This window comes from Symsagittifera roscoffensis, chromosome 10, assembly GCF_963678635.1.
Source record: "Symsagittifera roscoffensis chromosome 10, txSymRosc1.1, whole genome shotgun sequence".
Classification (NCBI taxonomy): Eukaryota; Metazoa; Xenacoelomorpha; order Acoela; family Convolutidae; genus Symsagittifera; species Symsagittifera roscoffensis.
The window spans coordinates 23,094,138-23,113,509 of record NC_087071.1 but is presented as its reverse complement, the minus strand read 5'-3'; the positions used below and the strand labels follow the sequence as shown (position 1 = coordinate 23,113,509).

The 19,372-nt window shown below is 33.6% G+C and overlaps 1 protein-coding gene across 1 annotated transcript; it reads left to right on the top strand.

Annotated features, from left to right (window-relative positions):
- The first annotated feature begins 782 nt into the window (after positions 1-782).
- Positions 783-15,146, top strand: LOC134855624 (uncharacterized). The gene is made up of 5 exons (XM_063872168.1): positions 783-918; positions 5,372-5,489; positions 9,743-9,891; positions 11,153-11,286; positions 14,797-15,146. The coding sequence occupies exons 1-5, from the start codon at positions 879-881 to the stop codon at positions 15,040-15,042; spliced, it is 687 nt and encodes a 228-aa protein (XP_063728238.1). The 5' UTR covers positions 783-878; the 3' UTR covers positions 15,043-15,146.
- The last annotated feature ends 4,226 nt before the right edge of the window (positions 15,147-19,372 follow it).

Here is a 19,372-nt window from a genome sequence, read left to right as displayed (position 1 = left end):
AATTCGCAATACCAACTAGCATGGCTCTAATTACATAATGGAATATCTCAAAAAGGTCATTCATAGCACCCATAAAGTTATAATCTAATATAAGCTCAGGATATGTTGAAAAAAAATTGAAAAGTGAAACCATCGTAAGTACACTGATTTTTGTGGGCTTATCATGCATGTGGGCTTTGTTTTCTATATCCAAAACTTCGCAGACTTAAAACAATTGATTTTTAAAATCCACTTTTATGAGACAATTTTTTCGATCCGTTCTTTTAAAAACCGTAAGAAAGCTGATATTGTCTGATTTCATGCATGCTTGAATTCCAATTTTGGATCCTCTCCATGCGTGAATTGTTCATTCTGATCGATAAAATGAGCAAAAAATTCGATTATTAGAATCATTTACAAATTGAAACTTGACTCAAACTAGGTAGGTTTTTTAGTAAAAATAAAACAATTACATACAGCAATTCAAAATGACAGTCAGAAAACTCAATAGTTTGCCCTGCTCCGAGCATTCTGTTTAAAAAAAAAGTAGAGTTAAGAGTTTCAGTTTTTTGAATAGTTGAATTACTTAGGCTGGGTCTGATTAGAGGTTTTAATTCAGACTCTTTCAACCCTTTCAACTCTTTCAACTTCACCAGGTTGAAACAACTACAGTAAAGATGAAATATTGAAAAGGTCGAATGGGGATTCAGAATGGAATTTTAATTGCCTTGAAATTAACTTGTTCAAACTAGCATTTACTCACGAAAGGTCACATTGGTTTGTATATTTTTCAGTAGAATTAATGAGCCGGACTTCAAAGCGTTTTGATTTACAAAATTCGAAGCTTGCTTTATTTCTTTGCAATAGTAGAATTAATACTCGAGATTGTGGCAATTAAGATGCACTTTTATTTGGTGTTCGCAGTAGCAGTCTTAGAAGGTAAAAACTTTTATTTTTTAGAGGAATAGCTATCACTCTCTCTGTTATTCTTAAGGAGCGTTTCTCAACAAAGTTTTGGCATCTTATTTCAATTTGATCAAAATTGTCTTTCAATTTAGCAGCCATTAAATAGGTTTAACACAGAAAGTTTGCAAAAAAGTGTAAAGTGCCTATATATATATTTTTTGAAAATCTATGAAAAACTCCAAGAGCCTAAATTGGTTGTGATTTTGATTTTAAAACCAACATCAAGTTTTTTGCAGGTATTTAGACCAGGTTTGGATCTTGGAGTTTCTCGAGGGGAGAGGGTGGCGTATTTTCAAAAAAAATTCGAAAATTTGGTCGAACGTTTATTTAGATCGACCGAATTGATTTTCCGAGCTCTCGCAAAGCAATCAAAACACCCTCTTTTGGCAAATATTTCTGCGTCTCAGGCAATATTTTGAAAAAAATTGGCCAAAAAGGCGTTTTTATGCATTTTTTGGAAAATTTTTAGTAAAAAATCGCGTTTTTTTCCGGCGCCCCTCAGAGTCCATATATTTTAACAAAAACCTTGAGAAACAAGCGTTCCAATTTGAATCTTATTTCTATTTTCACTCGGCAGCCAGTGTAACTGGTAAAACAAAAACTCTACAACTCAAGCAAAAATCAAAGCGAGCAGCTGCTTTCATAGCGATTTGAGGTTTGTAAAACTGCAAAGTTTTCGAACGAAAAAAAAAGAAACTGTTACAGTACTTCAGCTTTGAAATAACAAAAACAGTGATCTAGTTGAGCAAGGTAATCAATTGAGAATTTTTAAGGTGTTTATCAATGCTTTTCTTGTTGCTAGTAACAAATTTCAACAAAACATTTTGTTCAATCCAAACAACATTTTCGGCTGACTGTTATTTTTTTTCGAATAACAACAAAGTAGAGCCTCATAGACTGGCTGAGTTATGCTATTATGTTAATTTCTCTTAGAACAACGCCACTAAAACAAAGATCCACAATCCATTGAAAAGGCACTGTTTTCCATCTATAGTTAATCTTTTGAGTAGAGGAATTGTCGCTCTCAAATGTTATCACCGTCATTTATTTCTGCCAGTCAGTTAATTTTAAAAGGATGTGAGTGGTTTGCTTCTTTTATCCAATCAATTTGATAAATTTGAAAGCAGGGAACAGTGATGCATATTATCGAAGACACTAATGAGACCAAAAACATTTTTTTTTCAACCGAATTATTGCGCTTACAACGGAAGAGACTTCTACTAAAGCTGCTTTAGTGAAACGTTCAAATAATTAGCAGACATTTTTGATTCAACAGACAGCAACCAAAAATATAAAGTTCAGAGTTAAAAAAGTTTTTAGAATCTTGCTGAGTATGAAATGGTTCGTGATTTTTTTGATTAACAGAATTGATCGACATTCAGTGAGGCTTTATTAGGAAAACAAGACAAACGGCCGAACTTTAGTAGCTCTGGGAACTCGCCTGTTGTAACTGATTTTTTAAAAAATTTTAAACAAATCATCTGCCAAGAAGGAGAAAATAGTTTGAATGATATCAAGTAAAAAAACCACCCTGGATGAGAATTCAAGCAATAGTTCCAATTGAGCACGTATATTTTTGGGAAATTCATACGCGACTACCAAAGTTTTCAAGATCAAATATTATTTCTCGCAACAAAACTACTCGAAGTTTTTCATTCAAAGAAGCGTGCAAAGTCTTCTCATAATTTCCCCGACATGTAATAGGTCTTCACACAACTGTGCTGTATCTTATTTTGATTCTTGAAACAAGTTGGAGTCAATGGAGGCACAAAATTTTTGATGCAAAAAAAAAATCTTTTATTAACCAGTTTCCGCTAAAGCAAACAGTTTTCAGCTGGCACTCCTCTCTTTTTGCATGCCTCTACGCAACTACTCCATCGTGATAAAGTATAGTCTTTCTTTTTGAACAGCTTCCACAACAGGGCACTAGGTAGACTTTTTCGTTTTTATCATACAGTTTCATATATGAAATCTATGGAAAAAAAACTTATCATAAAAGATTCATACGAAATTTAAAAAGTGTTTTAAAAAATTTTAATGGACACTTTTGGTCTAATTGCTTCTTTTGAAGCTTTCTGGTCATTAAAAAAATGATTTGAAATTTTTGATAAAAAATGCTTGTCATACAATTTGCATGTATGAAAATTATAATATGATCGTTTTGTCATAAAAAAAATAAATTTTTCAATCACTTTTTTGGTTGGAAACTTGCTTTTGTGCTATAGTAAAGATTTTACAAAAAATATTGGATGCAAAATTTGACTTTTTGTGTTTATAACATAGTCCAGAATGAGTTCCAAGAAAATCCTATAAAATTCCAAAAATCACAAGAAAGTGTTTTTTTTTGTAAATGCGATTATTATTTTTTGCTTCATTTGCTAAGCTTTTTTCCAAGCCACCAAAAATTTCAAACTAAAAACTATCTAGCCATATTCAAAAATTTACTTTTTTGGTTTATAATTCCATGTGAAAATGTTACAACTAACTTTCTTGGCTGTAATCACCAAATGCAGTTTATCTGCGTGGTAACTGCCAGTTACCGTGGGATTTCTTATGACAAAAAGTTCTTGGTTAGTGTTTCGGTTGAAACACAAAATTTCGAAACGAAATTTTTTTTTAAATTTCTTTTATGGAAGAAATGTTAATGAAGCAATTTCATAGAATGGAAAAATGCTTTTTTTGCTATTTACTTTTACTTATGCTTATTATACACTTACTTTTAATCTATGACATTGTATGAAAGAGTATGATAAGCATTTTTTTCATATATGTAAATTGTATGATAAGCAATTTTCGTCAACCCGGGAGGGGCTGAATGAGCCCAATTTATGTTCTTTGATTTGCCATAGAAGATGATGAATCTGCTCATTTTTCTGTATATTGGGCTCCGAACTGGGTGCCATAGGGTCAGTTTTTCCGTGATTACGGGGAACATTCATATGAAAATTTGGGCTCACTCGCTCACTCATTCCCTTTTCATGGAATATTTTCTGCTAAAAATTCTAGCGGTACCGGCAGCTCTATGTGAACAATGATTTAAAGCTACTTGGAAAAATGATAATTACAGTGTCTCAGTTGGGATAGATAAATTGAGAAGAGAAGTTACTATTTGCTCCCATTTTCAAAGAAAACGGAATTTTTTGCTTAAATTTCTTTTTTTTCAGTCAATATTCGGTGATTGAAATAGTAATTTTCAACAAAATTTTTTTTACATCATTGAAGATATCGATTTTTTTAAGTCAAATGTGAAAAGATTTTTTTACCTCCGATCTTTTTTTGCAAAGTTAAGAGAGTTTAAAATCAATTTGGCCATGATCTGGGCTAATATATGCGCACTTTGAAGTTTTTATTCATAACGCTGAAAGCGTAAAACGAATTAATAATTTGCCAATTATGCAGCACAACAAAATCATATAACATAGAATTGAGGATAGCTTATTGGTCTTACTAGTTTTGTAAGACTCAAATTCTTTCAATTGATCTTCGATATTGTCCAAAATTCATAGTTTTATAATATTTTCTTCTCCCACAAACTCTTCGATATGGATCAAGGGGCAATTGGAACATTTAGGGCCCTATCTTGTATACGGGCAGTCTTGTTGTTCCGAATTTCGTACGAAAGTAACGGAATATTTGTGCTCGGGTGGGTTTTTTTTTCTTCAGACAAATTTCGACTTTTTAACTAGCCATTTTTGACCATTTTTTTTAAAAATATCGTTCAAAAGGTATTGTTGTCCTGAGCTTAAATTTGAATAGATTTTTCACCTGTGATCATTTTTCGTGAAGTTATGAGGGTTTAAAGATTGCCATTTCGGCCATTTTGACCAATTTGGGACAATTAACGCGCAATAAATTTAAACGCGTAAGCGGAGATTTAATCCGCCGTATAAATCGTTTCAAATTGGTTGAACGAAGCTTTTTTGCTATAATTGATTTGTTACAAGGAACGAAATCTCTTTTTTCGTACTTTATATGGCGTGTGGGGAGATGATTTTCATAAAAAATTTCAAATTTTAGAAGAAAAAAAATGATTTTATTTTATTTCATTTAATTTTTTTATGTTATCTTCTGCTCTATAAACCATAAAAGGCAGTCGGGACATTCAGGGTTTCGCTGTCTCATTGCGTATATACTTTTAGTATTAAGAATAGTTTTTTGGTGGTTATATTCGCAATGTAACAAAAGTTCGGAAAAGCTAGAAACCAAATTGGGAATTCTTTAGCACAGAAATAGTGATCAGTGAAACCGCCGACCCTTAATGGACTAAACAGAACATTGATTTTTGCGCATAACGCAATGAAAATGTGGCAAAATACTGCAAAGACGTGTATTATTATTCTGCAGCTTTTCATAAATTTTGATCCTTTTTTCTGGTTCATATGATCAATTTGATTTAATTTTTCTCCTAATCTTTACAATGTTTTAGTGGTGTACAGAAGTGAGGGTGCTCTGAATCTTGATGAGAACTGGCAGTCACTTTTGTTTACGATTCCAGACCGGAAAGCGCCAGCAAGATCTGTCAACTATCTCTGCTCCCAATTTAGGTGACACTAATTCTTTATTAAGGCTTTCTTTCCTGATCACAAATTTCCCACATTTTTTTATGATTGAGGAGGGAAAAATTCACCAAGTCTCCGACCATTTTTGAAAGAGTGAATTTCAGCACATTAAAGTGTTATTACAGAATTTTCGTGTTTGAAGTTCTCTCTCTTTTTTTTTCTCCAGTTTCTAGTCTAATTTCGGAAAATTCACGAAAAGAAAAAACAATCGAAACTTTCCGACAAAACATATGAGATGAAAATATTTGAAATATTTGCCTTTATGTCCGTGTTTTGTCATTGCGTGAAATGTTGCAGATCGCGAATTGCATATACATTAGAAAAAGTTTGGTTGAAATCGAAGTTGATTTGACATTCAACAACATGAATATCATTTATTCATTTATGGACCCTCGAATAACGCGGTACTCTCTGCATTGATGGAAAAAACCCTTAATTGTCCGAAATTGAGCAGCTCGCAGAAATTGGATAAATTTTTTGAAAGAAGAAAAAATGATTTTTCCTGGTCCATGACCTTCGCTGAAACTCATGATGGAGGTTTTTGAGCTCAGACTAATCCCAGATCAAACTAGGAGGTCAACTAGACAAAACTTTTAAAATTCAAAGAAGGTCAGCTGGTGATCAAAAAAATAGTTAATCATGCAGCAACTTTTGTTGAACAACTTGTTTTTTGTGATTTTCAATTTTTTTGGTCCTTTTTTTTTTCTTCATTTTTTTGTTTTTATCTCTAGAAATTTACAGGTTATATAGATCCCCATATCAAAACTCAGATTGAAGTTCAGCCTGTAGCATTAATAGTTTGCTCTGATTTCAAATATTAACAGGTTAAATGTCGAGATTACTAAATTTAACTTGATTTAAAACTTTTTTAGCAAGTACAGCTTTAGCAAGTACAGACTTCAAACTAGCTTGTTTCTTTGGAAAAACTTGAGACTTTACAGCATGGCTCATCAAGTTGGTGGCGTTGAAGTACGCAAAGGAACTGTTCAGGCGAGTGATTGGTAACGAAGATTTGACAGAGGCTAAACCTACCCTCCATCAGAATTCGAATGACAATCAAAAGACAGTCTATAAAACAATAGGCAAAAGCTAGAAGCTCTAGCAGAAGTACTTCATCGGAACAACTCGGTATGGTCCTCGAAAGACAAAATTGCTGTACAAAAAATGACTGTATAAAAACTCACGGATATGGCGTTGCGTTGAAAACCAGGAGGCCTCTTCAAGTGAATGTTGCAGTGCAGAGAGGACAATCGGGGCGAACCTAGTAGGCCGTCTTGCTAGAAATAAAGGAAGATATCGATGACTACTTCATTTTTAGCTAAGATCTGAAGAACCGGTTGAGCGAATATGGAGGACCAATTGCAGACATACTCTTTATTGTGTTTTAACAGAAGCATTGTTCGACTATTATGTGCATTCTGTGGTGCAGGGGAAATGCAACCAGCCAGGACATTTTGAGATCTAGGAACGAGTTTGAGTAACATCGATGACTCGAGACAAGCTTGATGTGTAGATCAACTTGGGCATGATAACATCGCTTTGGAAGCTGCGAGGAAGATAAAAATTTGTCACAATTGTAGATGATATGTGTGTAGTCAGCCGGAAAATATTGTTAGGAACACAATGACAGGAATACAATGGTCAATCTAGTGTTCGAGGAAAGGATTTAAAAGAAGCAAGTAAGCCAGGATCCGAGAAGTTAAAATGCTTCAAGTGCTGTTGCTGTCAACCTTCCCAAATTGCAAAAAAACTGCAAGCAAGCTAGGACAGTTCTTCAGCTACTGCTCAAAAGATGCCACAAAAAGATACGAACGAATTGCATATAAATAATGCATTTGTAAACAAGCGCGCGACAGGGTGGTTTTTTTCAGCTATGTGAACTACATTCAGCAGATGGCATTGAAAAAAAATTAACAACAAGCTGTTAGGGATTGAGGGCAAAGGATCAGTTGACGCATAGATTAAAGACTGACGAGATGCTATGATGAGCATTTTTTGTCACCACTCATAATGGGCTTTCAATACAGCTTCCAACTGTACAGCTTCCAAGGTTGACGAAATAATGTTGTCAAAGAAGACTGAAAACAAATCAACAAAACTGGGGCAGCGTGATAATCATGTACCAATGAAAAATGCCTGCAAACATGGGCACTCTACGCTTTGAGGATTTTTGGTTATAACTCGGGTGGTTGACAGTGGTCAGTTGCCTAGTGAAGCAGAGTGATAAAATACTAAACGTCATTCGTGGCTTCGCATGGAACACCGAAGTTCCTGCGTACTGACAATGTAGTTTAGTTTCAGGCAAATGTTTTTTAAAAAATTTGTAGAGAATACCAGATAAAGCTAGAGCTCACAGACCAAAAAAATCCTCAACAGAAAAGGGTAGCAAAACTTACAATTAAATGATCATTGAGATGACGCATTGTCTACTTGTCGAGACAAAACTACTGAGGAAATTTTGTGTTGAAGCGATGTCGGTAGCCGTGAGCATTCTCAAATTCATTCACACAACCAGAAACGAGAAGCGGTTTTCGTCGACAGAGACACATAATTTGCGTGCACTAGGATTCCTGGCAAACAATCAGGCAAGAACAGTGAGCCATTGCAAACTCGGTGTTGAAAAATGTGAGGCGCTTTAATTGAAAAACCAAGTGCGAAAAGGACCAGCCAACAAAAAACCAGACTAACTGTGGAGATGGCTCTGTAAATTCAGTTGGAGATGTTGAAGTTGTTAAGCTTTTACTTGATAACTAGTGCAGATGTAATTTATAACGCGGAACACAACCATTAAATTTTGACTAACAGATAACAACTTTCAAGCGATTGGAAACGAAGAGTTAACGGGCTATTCAAAAGCAACTTCTATTTACAAAAGGAAGACGTTGCCTTGGAGAATATTCGACGCACAAAATCAAATGAAAAAAATCATGTCATGGGAAAAGCTACGCTCCAATGAGATATTATCAAACCGAAAAAAAAGATTCTGCTGGTCTTGGATGCTCGAAATTGTTTTGTTCTACAACAGATAGATGTTTTCGGAAGCAGAGACAGTTTGAATGGAGCAGCCATAGCAGTTAGTCATCAAACGTAACCAAGTAACCTCGCTGCTTCGAAGTCCAATTCGGTTTCGCCAGGCAGGAAAAGACGTGTACCATTTGCTGAGCATTTTCATACTCGAGGTCGGGATTACTAGAGGCAGCAGCGGCTTTTGTTTCTCACAATGAGGTGAACATATAATGCAACGCATTATATGCTAATTTGCGTAAATAGCATCATCATTTGATGCAGACCAGGAGAGGTTCTTTGGAAGGTAGGTAAATCTGTCACCTGGGCAGGCAACTGTGATTAAATCACAACCACACCACCTTTACGACTGCTTGGAGCGCTTTGGGGTAGCTGAATGCTAACCAGTTGGGCACCAGATCGTATTAGCGCACAACTGTCGACGAAGGACTGCATGAATCTGGGTCAGCATAGGCAATGTCCATGAAGCTTGACGATTACAGGGGTACTCTGGGCTCGTTGTGTTGTACATAGCTAAGCGAACAAGGACTGGTTTTCTAGCTATTGTGACTCAGTTTTACCGCTTCCTGGAGGTATCGGGCAGATCGCACTGGCGGCTGCACAGAAGTTTTTTTGATAACCAAATAAAGCAAACATCTGGAGTTAAGCTACAACATTTAGATGGAGTGATGAAGGATGGCCAATAGCTATCAAGTTGAGCAACAATCCTGTCATTCAGAAGCGATCTAAGCATGTCGATGTAAATTACCTTTTTTCCACAACGAATTGAAGTTGTAACTTTAGAACTCCACTTTTGCCACAATTAGATTTTGAAATCAGATTTTTCAACATACTCATGAGCAAGGCAAAAATGGATCAACAGTGTCGAGTGATGATGGATTACAGACTGACCTTTAAAACAAATCAGTCTGTATGGGGTTCCAAATTGATTTAACTCAGATAAGGTCGCTTTGGGATCTCAAACTAAAAAATTAGTCCGATAAATAAGTTACTGATTTTAATATAGTTTTTAGTTTGTCGAGTCATTTTCATTTACTTTTTTTGTTCAATTTAAAAAAAAAAATTTTCACTATCCTCAGTGCAAACCTCTGGTTCATTCTCAGTAGTTAACTCCATCACTTCAATCATAGTTGCTCTGAACCTCAAAGAGATTGTTTAAAAAAATAAGAGTTTTACAGGTTCATCGAGAAATCAAAGGGAGAATTTTTTTTTAGCTCGCATTACTGTTACATGGGTGTGGTGTTCGCCAAAATGCAGAGTGCAAGATTTCCACACGAGGAAGATTTCTATGATTTCTGGGAGTTGATTCACCCACTTTACAACGAGATCAATTGGTTTTCTCTATCCATCGTTTACACCTTTGGTAACGATTTATGCGTTTCTTTTTAATATTGGAAACTGAATCTCGATACTCATATCTGATTAGGTTAAATAACTCTAGCAAAAAAATAGGGTTTCAATTATTTAAAATAAGCAAAACTAACTTTTTGTTAATTTGGGCCGAACAACAGAAAAAAAAATCTTTTTATTTGTATCATTATTTTGAAGCATAATGTAAAAAAGCCATACTTTCAAAAAATCAGCTGGTAAAACAACAAAATGCGACGCCAGTCGGTTTTCAGCCGTTTTGAAAATCAGAAACTTCTCAAACAAAAAACTAAAAAGTCAATCTGGGGAGTTTTTCATGGAGAACCGCAATTGTGACCCTGATTAGTAAAAAGTGATGCATAATGTGTGACTTCCTCTTTCCTCGTCCCAGGGGAGGATCTAGGATTTTCTCGAGGGAGTCGGGCAGTTTTTCAAAAATTAATCTTTTTTTAGGTCGAATAATCTGATTTTCTTAATTGTACCAAATGTACCAAAACCCTTTAAAAACCCTATTTTGACCCAATTTTTCTGCGCGACAGGCGAATTTTTGAAAAGGCTAAAAAGCGTTTTTAGGCACTTTTTGGAAAATTTTCGAACGAAAAATTGCGTTTTTTCGGCGCGCACTCCCCCGGATCAAAATTATTATACATTGGCGTCAAAAGCGTCTGTAGAAAAGTTTTCGGGTTAGTCAGCCGAAAGTGGATTTCCTAAAATAGAACAAAGGGGGACCTTTTGGGTCGGCAGGGGGCCGAATCCCTGAGAGAAAAAGGCATCCGCACCCCCCCCCCCCCGCCCGCCGCCCTAAATTTTCTGCTCACAAGCTTCCCTTTCATGTGAGACCATTCAAAAAATCAAGGGGGGGGGGTAATTTTTTGAGACACCTAGCATATTACCATGTGACCCTCCGTACGAAATATAGTTTTCTATGGCTCCTACCATAGCTCGAAGTGACGGGAAAATTTAGTACCTCAGGATTTCAAGAGTAGAATAAAATGATTTGGATCACATGATTGGCTATGTGAGTTCTCAAAAGCTTCGCTCGACTTGAAATGAAAATGAAATGAAATAACACCAATTTATTGATGTATTTATGTATTTTTTTTACTTACGTGTGTAACATTAAGTTTTTTTTTATAAACTAGGACGATTAATCCACAAGTGAAGAACCACAATGTACGATTCGTTCGTCTCTTCACGGAGAACCACTGGGTTGTGCCGTGGTTAAGATTTAGATGCAATTTTCTGTTTTTTTTTAGAAATGGGATCCTGCTGCAACTATCAGTCAACCATTTACAAAATGTATGGCCAAGCTAAAGGCCTCTCGCCCGAACACTTTTTCCAGAAGGCAACTAACTTTGGCAGTGCTGGAAAACAACTCAACTCAATAAAGGTAGATTCACATCCACCTTTTACATTACAAATCTAAATTGAACATAATCACAAGACATAAAAACTTTCTGTACAGCTGCATCAAAATTTTCCGACCTAAGCTATTCGTTTTAAAAAAGCAGTAGGAAGTTCGCCATTTTAAAAATAAAAAACGAAAGAAAAAGCATTTCTTTTCAAAGGATAATTAGATTGGATAGGAAGACTTGAATGCGAGAAGTCGATATACACTGATTTTTTTCTAAAGTGTTTTTCTCGCGATAAGATTTATGAAATTCGTAGGCGGAAAGCAGAAAGAAAACCTTAAATATTTGAGTCAACTGAAGACAAACAAACCATTTTTAGTACATCTTATTTGGTGCATTCTGCTATCAAAATTTGCCTTGCTTTCAAAAATAAAATTAAAGCTGTACTAAGGTTTTAGTAAACAGTTTAGCAAGCCTATCTTTTGAAATGCGTTCTTCAAAAAAAAGACGAGGAGTGCAAAAAGTCAATAAACATTTTTGTGTATGATATTTTCATAGTAACATTTTTGGAAAAAATGTAGTCTGGTCTACCTATTTATGCTACAGGTAATCTACAGGTTAAAAAGCAGCTTAAAAACCCAGCAGTCTCGGATGAGGTGAGTTCAGCTCCTATGTTAAACAAGCACGGAAACTTCATGAGAGAGAATAAATGCAATAGACTGTTCTAATGGAAATAATTAGGTAGAATGAAATAACATCTGGAACACATCGAAATGGGTTATACATCCAATGTAGCCCATTTTTTTAAATTTCAAACTGGTCATATTCTAAGTAAATTCCATTATAATTGATTACAATTAAGTGTGTGAGTGAGAAATCATATTGAAACCCTGTAAGTTGGACTTCAAGCGACATTAGAACAAAAATCCAGCGTCGAGAAAAACCGGTTTGAAGTTTCCAATTTTTGCGAGCAGATCTCATCACATGCATATAATATTTTACTTCCAGGTGAGCTTAGATCCAGTAAAATTAGCTTCTTATAGCAACTTGTACTCTTGCATTGATAAAAAGTCCCGCCAATAAAGAAGAAAAAAGTCGAGTTTTTCCTTCAGATACATCAACACATTTTGATATAAAAAGTTACTTAATTTGAAAAAAAAAAACCTTTTTGTTAACTTTTTTTTTTCATTGTTGTCGGAACTTCTGTGCTACTTGCAGGGCAACTATCCTTGTTTTACTATGTATAACTTAAAAAACATCGTTTTATGAAATTATTATTCTAAGTTTCACTCCGCTTTTATAGGGGAGTTCTTCTGCGCCCTTTCTTGTAATTGAACTCAAAAATTCAGGTTTGGTTTGATCGTTTTCGAGAGACAAGTCAAAAAGATTCAAAAAACGGCAAGATAATCAAAATTTGCTTAAGGTCCATAGATAGGGGCTCAACAAAAACTAGAAGTACTGGTTTAGAGTTTTTCGATTTTACCTTACTAATTTGAGATGAAATGGGTAATTTCACAAATTCAAAAAAATTGGGTTTCACCCAAAAACTTTTGTTGTTTTTCATAAAACATTTTTTTGGCTGGAGGACAGGTTGTTAATTTACTCGTCTTATGATTATTTCCAGTTGTGTACGGACAATCATTAGGACAATTCGACAACACATTTCATGCAGCAAATTTAGCTACTTTTGGCAATTTCTATAAGCTGTTATGCTGTTTTCAGCCGGTTTTAGTTTTTCATTTTTAAAGAAGAAGATGATCAAAATTTTTAAGGCATATAAATATAAAGCACGATTCGAAAAAAAAAATAAAAAATTCTTTTCAGCCTTAATATTTCGAGTTTCGAACTCCAATTTTTTGACAAAAAATGAAGAATTTAATATCTAAAAGAAAAATATTGACAAAAATGAAGAATTTAATATCTAAAAGCATAATATTGATCGTTACATAGAGTATCAGATCATTCTTAGATATTTGATTGTATGCGAAAAAGACGGCTAGAAAAAAAACTGCGTCTATACTTAACTTACTTATCCTAGTACTTCTGTTAGCAGAAGAAGAGTAGCAAAAATTGTCCACTTCTTTCAAATGGTACGGCAACAACTCGCTACAAAATACAATTAACTAAATTTAAGGATAAAACAAGTAGCGATTTCTGATGACACGTCATCGGCAGGTAGCGATTGCTTGTTTCGCCCCACTCCGCTGCACCTGAAATTGACACTAATTTCGAAACGCGCATGAATCAATGTTTACCGCTCTCCTGGATGGTAATTTGAAATCATTCTTCAGCATTTGTTTTTTGCTGAAATATCCAGCTTTTCTTAGGTTTTGCGTTTTTTTAATGCAAATTGTCGTATTAAGACGTCGGGCATAAATTAAATTGAATCCCCTAAAACTATAACTAAATAGTTGCCAATAATTATCAACAAAAAAACAAACGCGGGTTTTTTGTCCGGGCTTTTCAAAAACATTTTTGGTTACTGATAAAAAAAATCTATGTAGAAAATTGAATAAGAAATCTTGGTGAAAAAAAAAACCAATTCCATTTATGAAAAATTGCAAAAATGTATAATATTTTTAAACCTTCTTAGAAGGAACGAATGAACATTTGAGAGCAGAATGTTGCATAGCTTGAATCTCTTTTTATTTCGAGGATGTTTGCAGCAGTCTTTTTAGTATTTTAAGTTGCGTTTGGACACTCAGTTTTTTTTATTATAGCCTATTTGTAGGATTTTGGCTAGCGCTCTCCCTTCATGCCAGAATGTTCGACTGAAACCTATCGAACAGCAAGCTTTAGCTACCTTAGAAGTTAATTTAGTACCAAAATAAGTTAAAAAAGGTACCAACAAAACATGCAAAAAGGAAAGAAACAAAACCTAGCCATAAAAAATCTTTTAAACAAGCCATGAAACTTGCAATAATGTTTGGGACTGATTGCCGATATGAAAGATGAAAAACATTACCGATATGAAAAAATGAAATCAGTTAAAATTTATGATTTAAAAGAAACCGGACCTGAAAAAAAACTTTCGAAGAAAATTGAAAAATCTCCAGACAATTTTTTTGCTGTTTAATTTGCATCTTTTGAATTGGTTTTTTTAGCATTCTGAAATTTTTTGAAATCGATAAGGTATTTACTCAGATAGTGTTTGTTTTGGCTAATGTTTTGGCTTAAAGTTTTTTTTGGCTGTTGAAAAATTGCCAATTTGACGATTGCGCGACAAAAGTATAGACAAGTTTTGCGCGACATTTTATTTCGTTCTATTAACGCGTGAGCGCCGATTTACTTCGGCTCAGAAATTGTTCCAATTTGATTCGAGACAAGCTAGTTGAACTAACCGTACGTTGCTAGACGCTAAGTTAATCAGTTTGTATTTTGTGTAGCTTGTGAGGAAAGTGTTAGAAAAAAATTATTCCCTGGACCCTAAGGTGGCAGTCGGAATATCCAAAAAAAAACTTTGCTCTGATAGGAGCAGTCTTGTTTTCTAAGAAGCAGCTTACTTGTTCTTAAAACTTTGAATTTATAATGAATTTGCCTCGTTTTAGGCCGTCTTCAATAGCGAATTATGCATAAATGAAATCACAATGGTCGGATTTGGGCAGGGCTTTCTGAAATTTGTTGGAGGCGTGCCAGATAATGTATTTGTCCTTCGTTCCAGCAAAGATAATGCAGTACATGCATTTGAACACAGCACTATTCGGGCTCATCTGACATTTGACTGGTTCAAACTGAATGTTATATGTGAAGATCAGCCGTGGATTTGTGTGCAATTCCCGCCTCTTGATAGCTAAAACGAAACTAAATTCTGTGAACAATTGTAAGGAATCGGTTTATAAAGAAACTTCTTTATCGGCTCTTAATTATCCAGACAAAGCGAATAAACTTTGTGACATCAAACGTGGTTTTTTTTCAAATTGGGCCATGATAAAAAAGTGAAGAGAACAAAAGTTGCTTTAAACTTCACCAGAAATATTGTAAGGCCTTTTCGCAAAATTCTTATCAGAAACTTTACCTCAAAAATGGGCCATTTTTGCTTTTCTTAAATTAACTGATGGAGCTATCAGACTAGTTGATGATACATTCATATCAACAAAAGCATCTTACACAGCCCATTGAAGTTCTAGCAAGGTAAAATGTCCAAATAATTCAATAAAACGTTAAAAAGTCCTATGAAGTGAAAATGACTCTTTTTGGCATTCAGGCAAAACTATATTCTCTTATACAGATTTTTGGAGATATAATTCTTCTAGAATTTTTTTGGGCTATGCACGAGGTTTCGTAGTTCTAAAAAAGCTAAAATGGCCATTTTTTAAAAGTTTTAAATTGGTAAAAGTTTGGTTCCGGACTTCGCATAAAAACTACACCATTTCATTCTTGTAAAATTATAAGCAACTTTTCCTATTTCCAGTTTTTTTTCGAATCCCAAACCAATTTGAGAAAACGAGCTTAGAAATTCTAATGGTGTTCGTTTTGTCTGGATAATTTAAACCAGCGTTGCATTAGTTATTAGAAATAATTTTCATCTAAGTCGTTCACAACTCAAATGGTGTTAGTTTTGTCTGGATAATTTAAACCAGCATAGCATCAGCTTTGCGTTTCCTATCAGAACTAATTTTCAACAAAGGGCTACTAGCTTCGTTGTTGTTCCGACTTTCAAAAAACGTGACGAAAAGTTTTGTGCTCGGTGTGTTTTTTTTTTAGAAGAACTTCGACTTTTTAATTAGCAATTTTTTACCGAACTTTTTTATATCATTCGAAACTTATAAACTTGGGCTCAAATAAAAGAAATTTTTTTTAACTGTCATCATTTCCTATTAACATTTTGGTGGCTTAAATACTGCCAGTTTGGTTGATTTGGGACGATTAACGCGCACGCGAATACTTAGTTTGTATTAGAAATCGTTCCAAGTTCGATTGAGGCGTTTTTTTTTGGACTTTCAAGTTTATTTTTTGGAAATCTTCCCAATTATTCTATTTTATTCCATTGAAATAGAAGCATATATATGTATGCAAGTATATATGTAATTTTTCATGTATGAAAGTGTATTTATGTATACATGTATAAATATGTACTTTTTATGTTTGTTTGTATGAATCTCTTTAAATAACTATTTATATTAGTAATTTTATGTATGTTTGTATGTTTGTAGTCATATATGTAAGTATGTATGTTTTTTGTTTTATGTATGTATGCATGTATGTATGTATGTGTGCATGTATGTTTATGTTTCTGTAAATATGTATGTATGTATTTAAAATGTGTGTAAGTATGTAATTTATTATAAAATTTGTATGAATGTCCTATGTAAGTGTTTATTTGTGTATTTACGTATGTATGTATGTAAGACTACATTTTGAAAGGTTACATGTAAGTTTGCAATTTATGCAAACGTATTTATATGTGTATGTCTATACAGGTATGTAGTTTTATATGACTTGTGGGTGTATGTATCGTTTTTTGTAATTTATAAAAATTTTTATAAGTAACTCAACCCAAACCTTTTCATCTTTCTTCTTAAGTTTATAAAATAATCCAGATAATCAACCAGATATTATAATTATAGTGTCTTTCATTTTCTTGATTTGCAAAACAACCTGATAAAGTTTTTAAAATTTTCATCGAAATATTTGATCTTCCAGGTGTCCTAAGTAAAAACATTACTATTTGAAAAAGTGTCATATGCAGCATCGATTTAATTTTCAATTTACCTGCAGTCAATGACCACACAAATTGTGCTAAAATCTTAATGGGAAAGATCAGTTTTCAAGTTTTCGAAAAAATGAAGCAGCTAGACTAAACAACCAAATTAAAACGTTTTGTCAAAAGGTAAAAATTTTATCTAATCTTCCAGGTATTCTAATTGAAAACACTTCAATTTGAAAAAGTCGCATATGCAGCATCGATTCTAAGGTCAAGTTACCTGAAGTAAATCTCTACAAAAATTGTTCTATAGCCATAAAACGAAAGATCAGTTTTCAAGTTTTCACGAAACTTTGTGATTGAAAGTAGCAAACAACAAGAACAATTGGCAAGAGCATGTAGTCCAAAGAGTTTGATGAACTGTTGCTCATAGAGATAATGATTATGACAAAACAATTATCAGAGACAAATTATGGTTTTCTGAAAAAAATGACTGTGCAGATGAACGCGATCGATATAAAATGGCAGAAAATGACATGCTGCTAGTAGAGCTGAAAACGGTGAGCGAGCAAAGTTTAAATGACAAGTATTTTTTTATTGGAAAGATAATTGTTCAATCACAAAAATCCAAAGATATTAGTTTGAAAAATCCTATTTTTGAATCAAAATTATAAATCAAAAGAGTTGAGCAATTGTGTAACCAGATAAACAATCAATAGAAACTTTCTTAATTCAAAATTTATTTTGTTGAGAGTGTTTTTTATGCTAATGAATTCAAAAGCTTACGCCTCATATCTTTGAAATGAGTAGAAAGTTTGTCTTGATTGAGTCTCCAAATTTAAATTATTAAAAGAAAAACTTCCAAACCTAATTAGTACAAGAAATCATAACAAAGTTAACATTCGTAACTTAAAAATGTCTTCGTTAGTCGCTCCAGCTTAAGATAACACAACATAATTGACGTTTATTGTAAGCATTGAAACTAAAAAACGGCGCTTTCATCATTTCAGAATGGTGCCAGAGCATTGTTTAAGGTGAAACAGCTGTCAACACAATAGAATCCAAAGAGTCAGGTAGAATGATGATGATAGGATTTGAATTTTTATCTTACAAATTCAAACAACTAATTATTTTTTCGAAATCTAGTCTTGTAAGTAAAGAAGACAAATATCGATAAGCAAAATAAGAGAACATGATGCTAACTGTTTTGATCCTGCTAGTGATCAGAGCGTGAATACGGAAGCTTGGTTCACCTCAAACAAATTTTGAAAGAAAGGTCGAACTCTTAGTTAGACAATTAGTTTGAGATGAGTAATCGCATAGATTTGACAAAAAGCCACTGTATATAGAGAGGTAATAGCGTGATCAGGTAAATAGTCAAAAGATCAGTTTTTTCGGTGTTTTAGTTTAGCAAAAGATTAATCTATGATAATAACTGATAGCGCTCCAAACTTTCAAATAGAAAGCTCTAGCTAAAATCAACTTGACATTAACTACAAGATATTGAGAAAAAATGACCAGATTGTAGTATCAAAGTAAAAGGTTACATAAATGCACATTTTTTTAAAGTAAAAAGCAAAAAACATGAATGTTCAAATTATAACCCCGAATTCATATCAAATTTCAGTCTATACCCATATCTTGTCTTAGTTTGCACTCCAGCTTTCCCGATTGAGTTTGATCTATTTGATTAACTGCTTTTATTAAAAGTCTCAAACAATTTTTCAACTGCTTAATTCGATAGTCAATTTTTTTTGTCGTATACATTCACACATGAGCAACAGTTTCGCCCTGTTTTTAGCTTCGCTTTGTTGAAAATTTTCAAAAATTTTGTTTACAAAAAGAAAGTAAAAAAAATCGTACTAATCAGTTTTTTAGAAGCCTTGAAAATTGTTTCTTTCTTTTATTATAAAAAATGGTATGGGCAAGTCTTAAAAATGACTAAAGCAAAATTAATGGGCACTTTGGCTTTCCTCTATGTTCTCGCTTTTTAAGATCTTTAGCAACTTCAATTTTTTTTAGCTCTTTCAAACCTTTCGTTAATATCAAAGCTTTTGCCATGAATTTTAGACGTTTTTCAGTCTCCTGTAGACACGTAAAAAAGAAATTACAAAAGTTTCAAGCAAACTTCGTTATTTTAGACTTTTCAGTGTTCCATATTTTTTCCGTGTTTAAAACCAATCTAAGTTATTTTCGAAATATAACTCAAAACACATTTTGAATAATATTTGATAACAAAATCAAAAACAATGTGGTCCAATTATGTTGATTCAAAATTTTGACCATAATAAAGTCCAACACAAATTCCAACAGAAAATCGATATACGGTCGAAAATAAAATCGAAGTATAGTCGAAAATTTCAAAAGAACACAGTCAATCAGAATTTTATAGTTAATGCTAAATTATTACCAGAAGAATGCGAATAATTTGAAACTTTGAGAACTAGAATCAATATATATGTGAAAGTTTTATAAGACTT